The 19686-nt window shown below is 39.6% G+C and overlaps 1 protein-coding gene across 1 annotated transcript in view; it reads left to right on the top strand.

The window, feature by feature from the left end:
• Positions 1-19314, top strand: part of LOC128701832 (apolipoprotein D) — a 46367-nt gene extending 27053 nt beyond the window's left edge. Inside the window, exons 2-6 of the mRNA XM_053795753.2 lie at positions 1659-1792; positions 6586-6710; positions 14069-14166; positions 16179-16289; positions 18868-19314. Coding sequence (XP_053651728.1) covers positions 1661-1792; positions 6586-6710; positions 14069-14166; positions 16179-16289; positions 18868-19037 — 636 coding nt within the window. The 5' untranslated portion in view covers positions 1659-1660 and the 3' untranslated portion in view covers positions 19038-19314. The remainder of the gene's footprint in view (positions 1-1658; positions 1793-6585; positions 6711-14068; positions 14167-16178; positions 16290-18867) is intronic.
• The last annotated feature ends 372 nt before the right edge of the window (positions 19315-19686 follow it).

Raw genomic sequence — 19686 nt, 5'->3', positions numbered from 1 at the left:
TCTAGCAATTCTAATTTTTCCTAGGTAGTGTAGGTTTACATCAAAAGATATTACATGCATACAAACCGCGGAAACAAAAATTGTAAACAAATCTCTAAGCCATAAGAGGAAGTAAACCCCAGACACCTCGCTCTTCAGCAAGACTGAGAGTCAAATTCCATGGAATTCTCTCTCTTCCTGTACCGTTAGAGAGAAGCTGCTCTGTTGGACAATGAACGGTCAGAAGAGTTCCTTTGTTATTAGCTTCTTAATTATTTTAACTTGTACTTTGTGTTGAAGTAGTCTGTGTTAAGATCTGACGACGCTTACATAGATTTTTTCTGATTTTCTAAAGCGTTTATTGGTGGATCAGAGTTAATTACCTGACTTGTAGTGCATAATTAATGTTTCAACTAGCAGTGTTTGCTCACTTTTGAATATATATGTCGTGCCGAATAGGCAGAACTTGCCATCTTGGCTTAAATAGCAACGTTCAACTTGCCATATAGGACAAGCGAAAATTTGTGTATGCAATAATTTCGCCAAAATCATTCTGAACATAAAGAAAAAAATATATTTGATTGTGTTTGTTTAGTATTAAATTATTGTAAACAAATCTAAAATATATTTAGTTGGGTTAGGCTAAAATAAATTGCTCTTGTTATAATAAGGTTAGGTAAGTTTTCTAAGTTCCTTTTGGTGCAAAATTAAAAATTTTTACATTAACATTAATGAAAAAAATATATCTTTAAACGTATAAGAGAAAATTTTAGTAAGGAATTAATTTTAAGTGAGTTCTTGCTAATTGACCAGTTTTACATATTCGGCACGACATATATATATATATATATATATATATATATATATATATATATATATATATATATATATATATATATATATATATATATATATATATATGTATATATAATATCAATGTCGTGCAAATGGGTAAAATTGGTAAATTAGGAAGAGCTCATTTAAAATTAAGTCCTTTCTACAATTTTCTCTTATACATTTAAAGATACATTTTTTTCAGTTACGTTAATGTAAAAAAATAATAATTTTGTACCAAAAGTACGTTAGAAAACTTACCTGATGTTATTATAACAAGGGCAGTTTAATTTAGCATAATCCAACTAAATATATTTTAGATAAGTTTACAATAATTTAATAATTATCAAACGCAATGAAATATAATTTTTTTTCGTTAGGTTTAAAATTATTTTTGCAAAATTATTGCATACACAAATTCTCGATTGCCTTATTCGGGAAGAAGAGCGTTGCTATTTAAGCCAAAATCACAAGTTTTACCTATTCGGCACGACATATATACCAATGAAAATAGGAAAAAATCTGAGGACTTTCATGTGCTTTCGCAGCCATCTTCAGAGGAATAGGAAGAAGAGGCAAGAGAAGCACATTTTATATGGTATACAGTGAGATGATGCTTCACTCAGGGGTGACAACTCACCTAGTGAGATGCTACTGGTAGCTGCTGTCATGGACACACCTGTGCAACACAATGTGCAACATTGCAAGCTCTTTAAAAATTATTGGCTGCAACACGAAAGACCTGGAGGTATCAGTCATCTCCCACCTGTACCTGTTATGCATCATTTATCGTTTGTCCTTGATTATGACATTAGAGTATGTGTTAATTGCAGGACATATTACAGGTATGATGTCAGTGATGGGCCGGAGTGTAAGTCTGGTGGTTGTAGCGGTGCTCATACCTCACACAGCAATGCAGATTTTCTTCCTCTTCCACTGTCCTCCACAGACTGCTTTCACCAGCTTTAATGTGTCCTTGGTAAGTAGAACTGTACTCACTTAGTTGTGGTTGCAGGGGTCGATTCACAGCTCCTGGCCCCGCCTCTTTACTGGTCGCTACTGGGACATTCTTCCTGCTCCTTGAACTTTATCATACCTCTTCTTAAAGCTATGTATGGATCCTGACTCCACTACATCACTTGTTGAACACTTGAATTTTCCACAAACAACCCACACACACGAGAAAGAAACTTATGACGACGTTTCGGTCCGACCTGGACCATCCAAGTCGGACCGAGGTTATGAGGGTTTGTGTATTTTTCCAGTCAGGTTAATGTGTCTTTGTATTCTTCACTTGAATCTGTAGATGGAATTGACTACAGAAGATATCGGAAACATTACCAGAGTAAAGGTAGACGAGAGGGTTCCAGACTTAGTATCCATAAAGGGTGACCTATCAGTGGTTACCAGAAATTTTATGCCATTTTTCCTTCTTCTTCCAAAGTCTCGTTTGTATCTCATTCATAACACGAGACCCAATTAGAGCGGCTGCGGATTTTCATCGCTGGTGTAGAGTAACCCGGGTAAGAGTTAAAAGTATTGGCATGTGCAGGTGTCTTACTATCAAAGTTTTAGAACGTGTTCCTAGATCCCTGGACTGGCTTCGATAACTTCCAGGTACCACTATAGCAGAGCTTCAAACACTCAACAAAGGTGCTGCTCCCTATTTCGACGACGGTGGATAGTGAGATTCAAGAGTGTAGGTCCACCTTTGCCAATTTTACATTTAAAATAGTATGAAATATTTATTCCACCAATATCAGGCTAAATAGATTTGTGTCTACTTCTGAACAGCTTCAGTATTTAATACCTGATGCTTCATCTGAACAATAATACTACCATTTAAGTTTATGTACTGGCATTTTCATTTTTTTGTTTACTAAATAGGATAAAAACTTGGAATTGCTGGAATCCGTGCCATAGCTGGAGAATGCCTTTTCTGATCGGCCTCAAACTTATAGTGCTGGTATACCTTCTGCAAAGCAGACTTTACCCTCTTATTGTGCTGCCTGAGTAGAAATTTCTCTCTCATTAAATTGTGAAATTGATTTCCATTCAACAAACAAAGAATGACTATTCTGACTGGCTTCAAACCATCAATGCTGATGCATTTCATGAAATAGATCATGTTCTACAAGTTTATACATTGTTGATACAACTTTGTAATTACACAAGAAGTTAATGAAAACTTGGATTCGTTGGATAACTTGAGAATGCTTCCTGTGGTTGGCTTCAAACTTTCAACGATAGTATGTGTTAAACTATTTTAGCATTTCACTGGGCTTCATGTCCTCTGATTTACTAATAATAATTTACATGAAGGATTATTACTTCTCTGAACCGCTAAATAATTAGAGAGACTTTTAAGGTATAAACCCACGTAATGTACTTTTATACCTACATCATCTACATATAAATTTACATTACGTACAACTAAAACTATATCATGTACATTTAAACCCACGTCATGCACCTTTTTACACATGGAAGATATTAAACTGAGTTTAAAATGGTGAATATTTATAAAAACTTACTGACTGCGGTTATTTGTCCTGTTAACGCAACACACCCTGTGTGTCCTGTCATAGCAACACAACTTGTGTGTCCTGTCATAGCAACACAACTTGTGTGTCCTGTCATAGCAACACAACTTGTGTGTCCTGTCATAGCAACACAACTTGTGTGTCCTGTCACAGCAACACAACTTGTGTGTCCTGTCATAGCAACACAACTTGTGTGTCCTGTCACAGCAACACAACTTGTGTGTCCTGTCATAGCAACACAACTTGTGTGTCCTGTCACAGCAACACAACTTGTGTGTCCTGTCATAGCAACACAACTTGTGTGTCCTGTCATAGCAACACAACTTATGTGTCCTGTCATAGCAACACAACTTGTGTGTCCTGTCATAGCAACACAACTTGTGTGTCCTGTCATAGCAACACAACTTGTGTGTCCTGTCACAGCAACACAACTTATGTGTCCTGTCATAGCAACACAACTTATGTGTCCTGTCACAGCAACACAACTTGTGTGTCCTGTCATAGCAACACAACTTGTGTGTCCTGTCATAGCAACACAACTTGTGTGTCCTGTCACAGCAACACAACTTGTGTGTCCTGTCATAGCAACACAACTTGTGTGTCCTGTCATAGCAACACAACTTATGTGTCCTGTCATAGCAACACAACTTGTGTGTCCTGTCATAGCAACACAACTTGTGTGTCCTGTCACAGCAACACAACTTATGTGTCCTGTCATAGCAACACAACTTATGTGTCCTGTCACAGCAACACAACTTGTGTGTCCTGTCATAGCAACACAACTTGTGTGTCCTGTCATAGCAACACAACTTGTGTGTCCTGTCATAGCAACACAACTTGTGTGTCCTGTCATAGCAACACAACTTGTGTGTCCTGTCACAGCAACACAACTTGTGTGTCCTGTCATAGCAACACAACTTGTGTGTCCTGTCATAGCAACACAACCTGGTGGTGTCTGATGATGTCTTTGACTGTGGTGCATGTAGATTGTAGAGGAAAATGTAATACTGTATTGGATAAGATATATCTACCTCTACATCCACCACAAAGCCATCACTAGTAAGGAACAACACCAGGTTCAATCCTCCACAGGAGTATAGATAATTCCTTGCAGCAATTGCAGCCAATTATCTCTGGGCGAGATATCCAAACACCTTCAAACACTTACATCGGAACGACTAGAGAAACGCCTGTGTTTTACAACAAAACTCCCACAAATCTTTAATCAACTACTCGCCTGTTTGTGGTTTCAGGGGCCGATTCATAGCTCCTGGCCCCGCCTATTCGCTGGTCGTTATTAGGTCCTCTCTCTCTGCTCCACGAGCTTTATCATACCTCGTCTTAGAACTTTGTATGGTTCCTGCCTCCACTACATCGCTTGCCAGACTATTCCAATTCCTGACAACTCTAAAGAAATACTTCCTAACATCCCATTGGCTCATCTGAGTCTTCAGTTTCCAATTGTGGCCGCTTGTTTCTGTGTCCAATCTCTGGAACATCCTGTCTCTGTCCACCTTGTCAATTCCTCGCAGTATTTTGTATGTTGTTATCATGTCTTCCCTGACCCTCCTGTCCTCCAGTGTCGTCAGACCGATTTCCCTTAACCTTCTTCGTAGGACATTTCCCTTAGCTCTGGAATTAGTCTTGTTGCAAACCTTTGCACTTTCTCTAATTTCTTTACATGCTTGACGAGGTGTGGGTTCCAAACTGGTGCTGCATACTCCAGTATGGGCCTGACGTAAACGATGTACAGTGTCTGAACGATTCCCTACTGAGGTATTGGAACGCTACTCTCAGGTTTGCCAAGCGCCCATAAGCTGCAGTACTTATCTGGTTTATGTGCGCCTCAGAAGTGCTCGGTATTATGCTTACCCCAAGATCTTTTCTTTGAGTGAGGCTTGCAGTCTTTGTCCACCTAGCCCATACTTTGCTTGCGGTCTTCTTTGCCCTTTCCGATCTTCATGACGTTACATTTGGAGGGGTTAAACTTTAGGAGCCCGTTGTTGGACCAGGCGTGCAGCCTGTCCAGGTCTCTTTGTAGTCTTGCCTGATCCTCATCCGATGTAATTCTCATAATTAGCTTCACATCATCTGCAAACAGGGATACTTCTGAGTCTATCCCTTCCGCCATGTCATTCACATATATCAGAAATTGCACTGGTCCTAGGACTGACCCCTGTGGAACCCCGCTCGTCACAGGCGCCCACTCTGACACCCCGTCATGTAACATGATTCATTGTTGTCTCCCTGTCAGATATTCTCTGATCCATTGCAGTGCCCTTCCTGTTATACGTGCCTGATCCTCTAGCTTTTACACTAATCTCTTATGAGGAACTGTGCCGAAGGTCTTCTTGTAGTCCAAAAAAAATGCAGTCTACACACCCCTGTCTCTCGTGTCATACTGCAGTTACCTTGTCATAAAACTTCAGTAGGTTTTTGACACAAGATTTTCCTTCCCTGAATCCGTGCTGGTTGTCGTTTATTCCATTCTAGGTGCTCCACCATCCTCCTCCTGATAATCTTCTCCATGATTTTGCATACTATACACGTCAGTGAGACTGGTCTGTAGTTTAGTTTCTCGTGTTTGTCTTATTTCTTAAAAATGGGGACTACATTTGCCGTTTTGCATACCTCAGGTGTTTGTTCAGTTGCAATGGATGTGTTAAAAATTATTGCTAGAGGCACACACAACGTCTCTGACCCCTCTCCTACCTTTGAGGCATCAAGTTCGTTTAGTAGCTTCATCACCTCCTTCTCAGTTGTGTTTATCTCATACAGCACTTGTTGGTATATCCCTTGTTGGTGTACCCTCCTGTTCTGACTTCCTGAAGTCCTTTTTGTCTCCACTGTAAATACTTCCTTAAATCTCATGTTGAGCTCCTCACACACTTCTTGGTTGTTTCGTGTGATCTCCTCACCTTCCTTCCTCAGTCTGATCACCTGGTCCTTGACTGTTGTCTTCCTCTTTATGTGGCCGAGCCTCTCTCCTTATCAGCGCATACTCGTTTCTGGCTCTTCGACTAATTTCTTTATTTTCCTGGGTCCTTTGTCTTCTGTACTTTTCCATTCTGGCACAGTTTGTGTGTAGTCGTACATGAGCATATGATGTTTATATTTCTTTAACAATACACATGTACAGTACAAATCATTGTGTACATTTTTTAGCACTTCAGTGAATCCATTAGGTAAATATTGATTGTATTTCTCAATTTCTTTACTGTCTCCACAGTTCCTGGGTAAATGGTACGAAATCAAGAGATATTTTACCCTATACGAGTATGGCGGCCGGTGTAATGCTATTACCTTCACTGATAAAGGGAACGGATTCTATGGTGTCCTCAACGAGCAGATTGTGTGAGTTAATTTTATCAATTTTTTTTATTAAAGAATGAAGCAAATTTCTTGTGGTTATTTTTTGTTCCGTCCTTGTCCAGATGGAACAATTTGTGTGCTGTTGTAACCATGGTTTTGGGACTATTATCCTTCACAAATGTCAAGAAAGGAAAGTTGTGATACCACTTTACAAAGTGTTTTCAACATGAGAGAGCAGCGCCGAGATTGAATCAGATTTTAAACATAGAAGTTAGGAGTATAGGAATGTTAGATAATAGACACGGGTATTACACTATATATAACAAATAATAATGAATGCAGTGGATCTGAGAAACTTGCATTTATTGCGAAGGAAATTCCATGGTTGATGCTAGAATACAATATACTTCAAAAAGAAAAAAAATTGTGGGATAGACAAACTCTGGGCGAGTTCTATGGACTCACTCAGGTGAGTCCGTTTTTTAAATGTGCGGAAGTTTCCTATGACAATTTTCAGATAAATCTATATTCAGAATGTAAAATTTTGTACATCACATCGAAGTCTCAAGAAATTTTTGATAATTGTTATATTACTAAAGCTACTTTAGTGAGATTATTACTTACTACAATAGCAGTGCTTGTGGGTTGGTTGTATTCTAATGCTTTAATATTCAGTGTTTCGGGCACTGGGTATTGGGCACTGGTATACCAGGGGCACTGGTATACCAGTGTATACATGTAAATACGTTCTCCTGAACGTATTTACATGGACTTCTTTTTCTTTGCAGCAATTTTGCCAGCTACTGATGATGTGTTGATTTCCAACAAGAAAGGCATTCAACTCCCCATTTGTGTTTTTCGTCTAGTATCGTTTGTTCGCGATTATTATTACATATATAATATATATATATATATATATATATATATATATATATATATATATATATATATATATATATATATATATATATATATATATATATATATATATATATATGTCGTGCCGAATATGTAAAACTGGTCAATTAGCAAGAACTCATTTAAAATTAAGTCCTTTCTAAAAAAGTTTCTTATACGTTTAAAGATATATTTTTTTCATTAATGTTAATGTAAAAATTTTTAATTTTGCACCAAAAGAATCTTATAAAACTTACCTAACCTTATTATAACAAGAACAATTTATTTTAGCCTAACCCAACTAAATATATTTTAGATTTGTTTACAATAATTTAATACTAAACAAACACAGTGAAATATATTTTTTTCGTTAGGTTCAGAATGATTTTGGCTAAATTATTGCATACACAAATTTTCGCTTGTCCTATATGGCAAGATGAGCGTTGCTATTTAAGCCAAGATCGCAAGTTCTGCCTATTCGGCACGACATATACCTCTTTAGCTGGATTGGGGACCCTCATCCTCATAGAAGACAATAAACGTACGTCAGGGAAAACTCAAGGTTCTATGTGAATATTTATTAATAAACAGAATGCATTTACAGAAAACACAAACATGAATACAATGGTACAATGTGTTAAAGATCATGAATTTCCTCCAGTTCCTCCGAAGCCGGACGCGAGCCAAGTATGCAGCAAGCATTTCCCCTCTGGATGGCCACACTGAGGTGCTGGAACATGAAAGTGGCTGTCCTTGGGTCCTTGGTGGTGTCGATGAGTCTGGAGCCCAATTCTTTAAGGAAACGTGTGGCATTTTTCCCCATGATCCCAAGGTCTCTGATCCCACTTGGACAAATTGATACTGTTGGCTTATGTCCCTGTACTTGCTGATCTTGTACTCCTCCCCGTGGTCAGCAGCTCTTCCCTGTCGCCCGACACTGTGATGGATATAGGTGTCAGCCAGTGTGGACACACAGGGATAGTCCCTTGCTAAGAGCTTGCCATTCTTCCAAGGATAGATGGTGATCCTGTCGGAGTGATTTGCTGGGTTGTGGGTATTGTTGGCTGCTAGTGATCGGGGCTCCCTCTCGGCTGGGCATCCAGCTGTAGCAAGGGTTCTCTTTATGATGTCGTTGACCTCATTGTGTCTTGCATGCCAACCCTTGGTTTTGGAACAGTTAAGACCATGTAGACCGTATTGGTCTGCTTACACTTCGCCGCAAATACACGTATATTCTGTGTGAATTGGGGCAGCAAGGCTCAGAGCCTCAGCAATACGGAGGGTCTTAGGGTCGAGTTGCGTTCCCATTGCCGATATGGGAACTGTTTGGAGGAAGTCCCCGGAGTGAGGTGTGCTCACAGCCTGGAGACGGGCAGTCTCCCTATCTGATGTTGCAGCCCTGAGCATGTTGGTAAGCACCTTTTCAGCAATCGGGCCATCCCAGCTTGACTGTTCGTCAGCCAGTGCTGCAATAGGGTTTTGTGCTGGAGCAGCAAGAGTCTCCCATTCGGTGATGGCACTGGCATAGCTAGGGTCCTGTATTCCTACTGAGTCACTGAAGTTATCAGGAAGAATTTGTCTTATCAACTCGTTTGATACTATGGAAGAAGATAGGAAAGCTGGTAGAGCAATCTGGGAGGATCTGCGTACTCCCAGCCCCCCAAGCCTGACCGGAAGTGAGGCTTGCAACCACTGCTGAAGGCTGGTGATCATATATATACATATATATATAGATATAGATATATATATATATATATATATATATATATATATATATATATATATATATGCATGTGTGTGTATGTGTGTGTGTGTGTGTATTTTTGTGTGTGTGTATTTTTGTGTGTGTGTATGTGTGTGTGTGTATGTGTGTGTGTGTGCATGTATGTGTGTGTGTGTGTGTGTGTTACTGCGGTATACAAGTTCTTCTTGGCTGAAGTATGGGAGTAGTTGAGCCTCTCTTGTCCGATAAGTTATTTTAACTTTTTGTTGTAGACAGTTCTTTTCTTTTAGTCTGAATGCTAAAAGTTCAGATGCTTCCTTTGACAGACTGAGGTCACATATGAGATCATTAAGTTGTTCTCGGAAGAACTGCTATCACCTGTGTCACATCCTAAACCCTGAGTTTCTTCAACATCTGACAATGGAAGGTCAGGCAGTGTTGTAAACACTGGTATGTGACCGTCTTCACTGTGTGGCACAGGTCTCCTTGCTGACTCCAAATCAGGATATTCCAATGTGATTTTCTTGAATCGATTGTAACCTTTTTCATTCACCATACAGAAATAACACTATAGGCCCACCCAAGTTTACACTTTTCCTTTGTCTATTTTTCCACTGTCATAAGCATTCTACACAGGTTTTGCAAACTTGTGCAGAATGCTTACGAGACTTGTCTTGTTCTCCAAGTGCCACTCCAAAATAAGCAAAATCTGTCATTTTTTCTTTCGTTTGCAAAGAATATTCACCACGAATCTAGCAAACTGCATTTGGACTGTTTAAACAAGCTCTTCGTGAAGAAAAAAAAAGCAAAGTAAAGGTTACAATAATGTCATGTTGTCGTTGTTGATACAACTCCTGTCGTTAAATGTTACATCAGGGAGGTACTACCGTCCTGCCAAGTGAGTGTAAAACGAAAGCCTGTAATTGTTTCACATGATTGTAGGATTGCTGGTGTCTTTTCTCTGTCTCAAAATCACGCAGGATAACAGGTATATCTTGCTGCTTCTGCTTGCACTTAGGTCACACACAGACATGTACAAGCATATATATACACACTCCATCTGGGGTTTTGTACTTTTTCCTTAATAGTTCTTGTTCTCCTTTATTTCATCTTATTTCCATGGGGAAGTGGAAAAGAATCTTTCCTCCTTAAGCCATGCGTGTCATAGGAAGCAACAAAAATGCCAAAAGCAATGGACTAGCAACCTCTTCTCCTGTATAAACTACTAAAAAAGAGAAGAATTTTTTTTATAAAACTGGAATGTTTGTATATGCGTAGATGTAGTGTAGATGATAAAAAAGAGATGATTGGCAATGTTAAGAATGAAAAGAAGTGGGATGTCTTAGCTCTAAGCAAAATAAAGCTGAAGGGGGTAGGTGAGTTTCACTGTGGAGAAACAAATGGGATTAACTCAGGAGTATTTGAGAGTTAGAGCTAAGGAAAGGATAGAAATAATGTTGAAGAATCAGTTATGGAAGGAGAAGAGGGAATATAAATGTATGCATTCAAGGATTATGTGGATTAAAATAAGGGTCGGATGTGAAAAGTGGGTCATAATAAACGTGTATGCACCTGGAGAGGATAGAAGTGTAGAGGAGAGAGAGAGAGATTTTGGAAAATGTTAAGCGAGTGTGTTGAAACTTTTGAACCAAGTAAAGAAGTAACTGTGGTAGAGAATCTAAATGCTAAAGTAGGAACATTTAGAGAGGGTGTGGTAGGTAAGTTTGGGGTGCCAGGAGTAAACGATAATGAGGAACCTTTGACTGAAATTTGCATAGAAAAGGTTTGGTTATAGGTCATACATATTTAAAAAAAAAAGATAAGAATACAAGATATGATAGAGGGCTTAATGACAGTAGTTTGTTGGACTATTTATAGGTAGATAAAAGACTGTTGAGTAGACTTCAGGATGTACATGTTTATAGAGGGGCCACAGATATATCAGATCACTTTTTAGTTGTAGCTACACTGAGAGTAAAAGGTAGATGGAATATAAGGAGAATGGAAGCAGCAAGTAAGAGAGAGGTGAAGGTTTATAAACTAAGGGTAGAGGGAGTTAGGGAAAGATATAAACAATTATTGGAGGATAGATGGGTTAGTGAGAGTACAGGCAATGAGGTTGAAGATGTATGGGGTAGGTTTAGGAATGTAGTGTTAGAGTGTTCAGAAGAAGTTTGTGGTTACAGGAAAGTGGGTGCGGGAGGGAAGAAGAGCGATTGGTGGAATGATGATGTAAAGAGAGAAAATGTTAGCATATGAGAGTTTTTTTCAAAACAGAAGTGATGCAAGGAGGGAGGAATATATGGAGGGGGAAAAAGAGAGATTAAGAGAGTGGTGAAGTTGTTAGATGGACAGTTATAGGTATTGGGATGATGGAGGGAATATTTTAAGGAATTTTTAAACTTTGAGGAGGATAAGGAAGCTGTGATTTCGTGTATTTGGCAGGAAATAACATCTTGTAGGAATGAGGAATAGCTAGTTGTGAGTGTGGGGGAATTTCGTGAGGCAGTGGGTAGAATGAAAGAGGGTAAAGCAGCTGGGATTGATGGGATAAAGACAGAAATGTTAAAAGTAGGTGGGGATGTAGTTTAAGAATGATTAGCTCTTTTATTTAATAAATGTATGGAAAAGGATATGATAGGGATTGGAAGAGAGCATGCATAGTTCCTTTGTATAAAAACAAAGGGGACAAAAGAAAGTGTAAAATTAAAGGGGAATAAGTCTGTTGAGAATACCTGGTGAAGTATATGGAATTAAGAGTAAGACGGAGAGTAGGATAGCAGATGAACAAGGAGGGTTTAGGAAGGGTGGGTGTGTAAACTAAGTGTTTACAGTGTAACATAGATGAGCAATATTTAGCTAAGGTTAAAGAGGTTTTTAATAGTATTTATGAATTTGGAAAAGGTGTCTAATAGGGTGGATAGGGGGGCAAAAATAGATGTTTCATATGTATGGAATAGGAGGTGGGTTACTGAAAACAGTAAAGAGCAGTAAAGTAGGCTTTTGACAAGGATGTGTGATGTCGCCATGGTTATTCAATATATTTATAGATGGGTGTTTGGAAGAGGTGTGGGGTTAAAAGATAAAGAATCTAACACAAAGTGGGAGTTGTCACAGTTGCTCTTTGTTGATGACACTGTGCTTTTGGGAGATTCTGAAGAGAGGTTGCAGAGGTTGGTGGATGAGTTTTCAAAGGTATGTAAAAGAAGTAAATTAAAAGTGATTATAGGAAAAATTAAGGTGATGAGGACAACAAAAAAATTTAGGTAACGAAAGATTGGATATCAGATTGGAGGGAGAGAGTATAGAGGAGGTGAATGTATTCAGATATTTGAGAGTGGACGTGTCAGCAGATGGGTCTATGAAAGATGAGGTGAATCGTAGAATTGATGAGGGAAGGAAAATATAAGTGGTGCACTAAGGAGTCTGTGGAGACAAAAAAAACATTTTCTGTGGAAGCACAGAGAAAGATGTATGAGAGCACAATCATACCAATGCTCTTATATGGGTGTGAAACATGGGTGGTGAATATTGCAACGAGGTTAAGGCTGGATACAGTGGAGATGTCATGTCTGAGGTCAATGTGTGGTGTGAATATAATGCAGAGAATACGTAGTTTGGAAATTAGGAGGTGTGGGGTTACTAAAAGTATTATCCAGAGGGCTGAGGGGGGGCTGTTGAGGTGGTTCGGACGTTTAGACGGGGTGGAACGAAATAGAATGACTTGGAGAACGTATAAATTTGTAGTGGAAGGAAGGCGGGGTAGGGGTCGTCCTACGAAAGGTTGGAGGGAGGGGGTGAAGGAGGTTTTGTGTGTTAGAGGCTTGGTCTTCCAACAAGTATGCGTGAGTGTTTTAGATAGGAGTGGAGACAAATAGTTTTTAGGAGTTGACTTGCTGTTGGAGTGTGAGCAAGGAAACATTTATGAAGGGATTCAGGGAACCCGGCAGGCCGGACTTGAGTCCTGGCAAGACAGTGATGGAGTGAATGATGAAAGTTATGGTGGGAAACGGCCGATTTGTTAATTAAAAATATAGTAAATTGTCACTACATATACATATACACACGTTATGGCTAAGTTTCTTGTTAATTGTAAGTAGTTATGCAATATCTTACAAATCTAAGCCAATCTGAAAAACCTACTGACATTTTCGAATTCAGCAACTCCAAAATACCCTAAATACCTTGCAATATATTTGGTAAAGATTTTTTTTTTTTGTTAATTAGTGTAATCAACAATCAAGTTGTTTTTTAGTCAAACAAGGATTGAGTTCTGCCTATCAGCGACATATGACTGGTACATGAGTATGTCATGGTGGGACTCCTGGTACTTCTCTCTGACACATGGTATGTCTCCTGACACTCTAACGTGGAGTTCATTTATCGTCCTTCTCTGGCTCCCTCGTTCTGCTCTCCTCTCTGACAGTTCCACGTCAATGATGATTCTTTATGACATCTTTGATGTAAGTTTATTACTGCACCAACTTCAACTTTCCTCTTAACATTTACTTCATACTACACACACCTTCCTTCTGATGTTTAACGAAATATAACCAATTTGTGCTTAATATTTTCTTTTAACTAAACTAGTATACTATTATCTATGGATAACTTAAGTAAGATATATTCAAGAAAATAATAAAACGCAACTTTTCAGTTGGAAAATTTCATCGTAGTGTTTCCCACACGTATAATAACTCAGCAGTACACAACATTGTGGTTAGTATTGGAAATATTGTGAACACGTCAGTAAGCTATGTACAGTAACAAAGTGTTTCAGGTTGGGCAGTGTCTGGGACACTATTGAAGGAGAGGCTGCGCTTGTCAGTCCTGGCAGCGGCCAAGCCACGTTTTCCCTCAATTACAGCAGTTTATTATGTAAGTAAATACCAGTAACTTTTAGCGTTTGCTTTCCAAGATCCTCATCTCTGATTGCTTAATATTGTGAGTTTAAAATATTCCAACGTCTTCATGTCTTTTACTGTATGACCCTTGTGGATTTAGTGCTTAGTTTTAATAATAATAATAATAATAATAATAATAATAATAATAATAATAATAATAATAATAATTTATGTTTTACATTACGAATCTTGTAAATCCTGTAACATATCTTTCTGAGAATAAGTCACAACACAACAGTTATTACCTGGAGTTTACCTGGAGAGAGTTCCGGGGGTCAACGCCCCCGCGGCCCGGTCTGTGACCAGGCCTCCTGGTGGATCAGAGCCTGATCAACCAGGCTGTTGCTGCAGGCTGCAAGCAAACCAACGTACGAGCCACAGCCCTGCTGATCAGGAACCGACTTTAGGTGCTTGTCCAGTGCCAGCTATGATAAAAAAGACTACAGATCTTCAATAAAAGTTAAACTACGCTTCATTCCAGTTTTCATTTTCAATTTGTTAGTTTATTATATCTTTTTCATGTTTACACATTTATTTTAATCTCATTTCTCATATGTTCTTAACTCTTATTTAGCTATTTTGCCTGTTTTTACATTCCCTGTAGGCCTATCTAAGCCCTTACTTCAGATAGTCCCTCATAGCAATACTTTTGTGTAGACGATTGCCTGTTAATTCAAGTGTATAAAGTACTCCTTACATGTACGATACTTGTTTATGTTTTATTCCCCCCGGGAGCTGCAACACTCCTGCTGGTCACTGCTTCTTTATGTCTATAATATTCCTTTCAAAGGAAGCGTGTGACCTTGACGATCAAAGCGTCTGGATCCGAGGAATTTGAGCAATATTCGTCTTCCTAAGATCGAATCTGATTGTCTCCAGCTCTTCCTTTTCTTTCTATATCATTAGTTAGGATATTTCCCCAATTTGCAAAATTTAGTTGTTTAATGGAGGGAAAATGTGTCACTGTTGAGGGTAGTGCAGTGATGGCTGTCACTGCCCCTGGTGGCTGCTGCACCAGTGTGGTGAGACTAGTGATCATTCTGAGGGTCTCTGCTGCACCAGTGTGGTGAGACTGGTGATCATTCTGAGAGTCTCTGCTGCACCAGTGTGGTGAGACTGGTGATCATTCTGAGGGTCTCTGCTGCACCAGTGTGGTGAGACTGGTGATCATTCTGAGGGTCTCTGCTGCACCAGTGTGGTGAGACTGGTGATCATTCTGAGGGTCTCTGCTGCACCAGTGTGGTGAGACTGGTGATCATTCTGATCATTCTGAGGGTCTCTGCTGCACCAGTGTGGTGAGACTGGTGATCATTCTGAGGGTCTCTGCTGCACCAGTGTGGTGAGACTGGTGATCATTCTGAGGGTCTCTGCTGCACCAGTGTGGTGAGACTGGTGATCATTCTGAGGGTCTCTGCTGCACCAGTGTGGTGAGACTGGTGATCATTCTGAGGGTCTCTGCTGCACCAGTGTGGTGAGACTGGTGATCATTCTGAGGGTCTCTGCTGCATCAGTGTGGTGAGACTAGTGATCATTCTGAGGGTCTCTGATGAAGTCCTGAAGTCCTGTTCCACGACTTTACTTCACCATTACACATCCTCACACTTTATACGAATTTAGTGATCTTTTTTATAAATACGTTAATAATAATGACTCTTGAACGTGAACTGTCCCACTGAGAGAATTATGATGATAATCATCCTAACTTACATTCATCTCTCCCATACAGATTTAGCGCTTGCTTTTTATTTAATAAAATTATTTCAAACAATACTTCTGGAATGATAATGATATATTGAGCTTAGGATATCATCAAGGAGAGCGCCTTGCTGCTGGCAAATGGCTCTTGATCCAAGGAACTGTAGCTACTTTGCATTTACTTACATATAAGCTTTTATTTCCTTGATACTCAATGACTCCTACGAGTTGAGCGCTTCCCCATGTCTATTATCATAATCAATAATTAAAATGTAATTAAAGTGTTTACAGTTCTAGGGATGGGTGCTGTTGGAAGCAAAGGCAACTACTGGGTTCTCAGCACTGACTATGTGAATTATGCCATCGCCTGGGCCTGCCTAGACATGTCATATATTAATACCCGTAAGTATATAGTCTCTTCCACATACATGTATGCAGGCACCATGATCACTGCACGCATGTATGCAGGCACCATGATCACTGCACGCATGTATGCAGGCACCATGATCACTGCACGCATGTATGCAGGCACCATGATCACTGCACGCATGTATGCAGGCATCATGATCACTGCACGCATGTATGCAGGCACCATGATCACTGCACGCATGTATGCAGGCACCATGATCACTGCACGCATGTATGCAGGCATCATGGTCACTGCACGCATGTATGCAGGCATCATGATCACTGCACGCATATATGCAGGCATCATGATCACTGCACGCATGTATGCAGGCACCATGATCACTGCACGCATGTGCTCACTGTCAAGTTGATGTTGTGACAACAGCAATTCACAACTTACATGTTGGTCCATGCTGGACCATGATCATTTGTAACTTGATAATCTTGGTCCATCCTGATCCAAGATTGTTCAGTTGCAACCTAATAATCTTGGTTAATTCTAGATAATTATTACATGCATCTTTATAATCATGGTCAATCCTGGACCATTATTTATTTCAACCTGATTATCTTTCTTCATTCTAGAACATTAATATTTGAACTTGACAATCCTGCACGACGAACCGAATTTTTGTCTCAACTTTCTAAATTTCCAGTTAAGTGTGCAATCACTCCTATGTATCTGTGTCTCCGGTTAATTTACCTCTGCAGCATTCACAAGTGAATCTATGTATGTGTCTATTACAAAGCTGATCTATGTAAATATATCATATATCAGACAGAGAAAAACATTCGACTGGAGACAGCCCCTTCCACCCCTGTAAGAAAGAAACACTGGGGTGGAGACACTACCTCAACTGTGAAAATGAAACACTGAGCTGGGGACACTACAGTTCTGTGAAAAAGAAACACTGAGCTGGGGACACTACAGTTCTGTGAAAAAGAAACACTGGGCGGGGACACTACAGTTCTGTGAAAAAGAAACACTGGGCGGGGACACTACAGTTCTGTGAAAAAGAAACACTGGGCGGGGACACTACAGTTCTGTGAAAAAGAAACACTGAGCTGGAGACACTACAGTTCTGTGAAAAAGAAACACTGGGCGGGGACACTACAGTTCTGTGAAAAAGAAACACTGGGCGGGGACACTACAGTTCTGTGAAAAAGAAACACTGGGCGGGGACACTACAGTTCTGTGAAAAAGAAACACTGGGCGGGGACACTACAGTTCTGTGAAAAAGAAACACTGGGCGGGGACACTACAGTTCTGTGAAAAAGAAACACTGGGCGGGGACACTACAGTTCTGTGAAAAAGAAACACTGGGCTGGGGACACTACCTCAACTGTGAAAAAGAAACACTGAGCTGGGGACACTACAATTGTGTGAAAAATAAACACTTGGCTGGGGACACTACAATTCTGTGAAAAAGAAACACTGGGCTGGGGACACTACAATTCTGTGAAAAAGAAACACTGGGCTGGGGACACTACAATTGTGTGAAAAAGAAACACTTGGCTGGGGACACTACAATTCTGTGAAAAAGAAACACTGGGCTGGGGACACTACAATTGTGTGAAAAAGAAACACTTGGCTGGGGACACTACAATTCTGTGAAAAAGAAACACTGGGCTGGGGACACTACAATTGTGTGAAAAAGAAACACTGGGCTGGGGACACTACAATTCTGTGAAAAAGAAACACTTGGCTGGGGACACTACAATTCTGTGAAAAAGAAACACTGGGCTGGGGACACTACAATTGTGTGAAAAAGAAACACTGGGCTGGGGACACTACAATTGTGTGAAAAAGAAACACTTGGCTGGGGACACTACAATTCTGTGAAAAAGAAACACTGGGCTGGGGACACTACAATTGTGTGAAAAAGAAACACTGGGCTGGGGACACTACAATTCTGTGAAAAAGAAACACTTGGCTGGGGACACTACAATTCTGTGAAAAAGAAACACTGGGCTGGGGACACTACAATTGTGTGAAAAAGAAACACTGGGCTGGGGACACTACCTCAACTGTGAAAAAGAAACACTGAGCTGGGGACATATATGGTCTACTTTCTTACCACTAAAACCAGGTGTTTTCCGAAGTCATTTTTATTCAAGAAATCTACAAATGACTTTAGAGACAGCAGTGAAAATTTGTACAATGGCTCTTAAGGCTCGTTGATGAGAGGAACATATCAGTGATGAATTATACAGAAGTGACCTAGAATAATCTAGGTAATTCCCGTGAAACACGGAAGCTGACTAATGATAATTTACATTTTCACTATCTGTATAATATAAGGACTTTTTTAACTGCTTTTAAATTAGCAATTAATAATGTATTTATTCAAATATCATCTCTAAAACAATTATTTCCTGTATTTTCTGCTTACAAAATTATATTCTTTCACTTGTTACGTTTTTGCCTACACATCTTATGAGTACCAGGAAAGCGGAACTAACAATTATATTTATATTCACACGGTGAACGATCGCGACGGTGCTATTGTACAGTCAGAGCTCCGTTATGGCAACCCGTTAAGTCATACATAATTCATCATTACTGTTTCAGAGATGCTGTGGATACTGATGAGGAAGAGGCATCCAGATCCCCAGGAGCTGTTTATTGCTGAGAACGTCGTCAGGTCACTCCGTCTTGATGCCTCCTGGCTAGAACCAACTGATCAAACTAACTGTTTCATTCCTGAAAATTGTAACTCAACGTCTGAATATTTCTGTTAATTTTAAATTTAATTTCATTCAGATAAGATATACGTGTCTTCACGCACTCCAGGAACAGAAAAAGTGTTTGACAAACCTTTTCAAATTACTAAGGATCATTCACCAGGCAGTAACACTGTCATTTAATCTTGCTGTTAGAAACTTAAGACTATTCTTACTCAACATAGATTAGTTTAACCTTATTATTACTAGAAAAATAACCCTGTAATGCCCAAGTGTATTTCGTGTCTTGTACGATGAGCTATAAGTACAAAAAAATATAAATATTCTTTCTTTAGTAGTTTTTCAAGTGATTTCAAAAGTATTTCTCCCTGCACCGGTCTTGTCAGAAGGCAGGTGTGGGGGCCTCACATCCCTGCACTTGCGTCAGGACGTAGGTGTGGGGGTGTTACGTCCTGCAACCTAATAATATTGGTTAATTCTAGATAATTATTACATGCATCTTTATAATCATGGTCAATCCTGGACCATTATTTATTTCAACCTGATGATCTTTCTTCATTCTAGAACATTAATATTTGAACTTGACAATCCTGCACGACGAACCGAATTTTTGTCTCAACTATTACAAGAGGTAGGTGTGGGGGTGTTACGTCCCTGCACCTGCCTTGTCAAGAGACAGGTGTGGGGGTCTCACAGTCTTGCACCT

This window comes from Cherax quadricarinatus, chromosome 69 (genome assembly GCF_038502225.1).
Source record: "Cherax quadricarinatus isolate ZL_2023a chromosome 69, ASM3850222v1, whole genome shotgun sequence".
NCBI lineage: Eukaryota > Metazoa > Arthropoda > Malacostraca > Decapoda > Parastacidae > Cherax > Cherax quadricarinatus.
The sequence above is the reverse complement of the archived record's forward strand: the minus strand, read 5'-3'. Positions and strand labels throughout refer to the sequence as shown.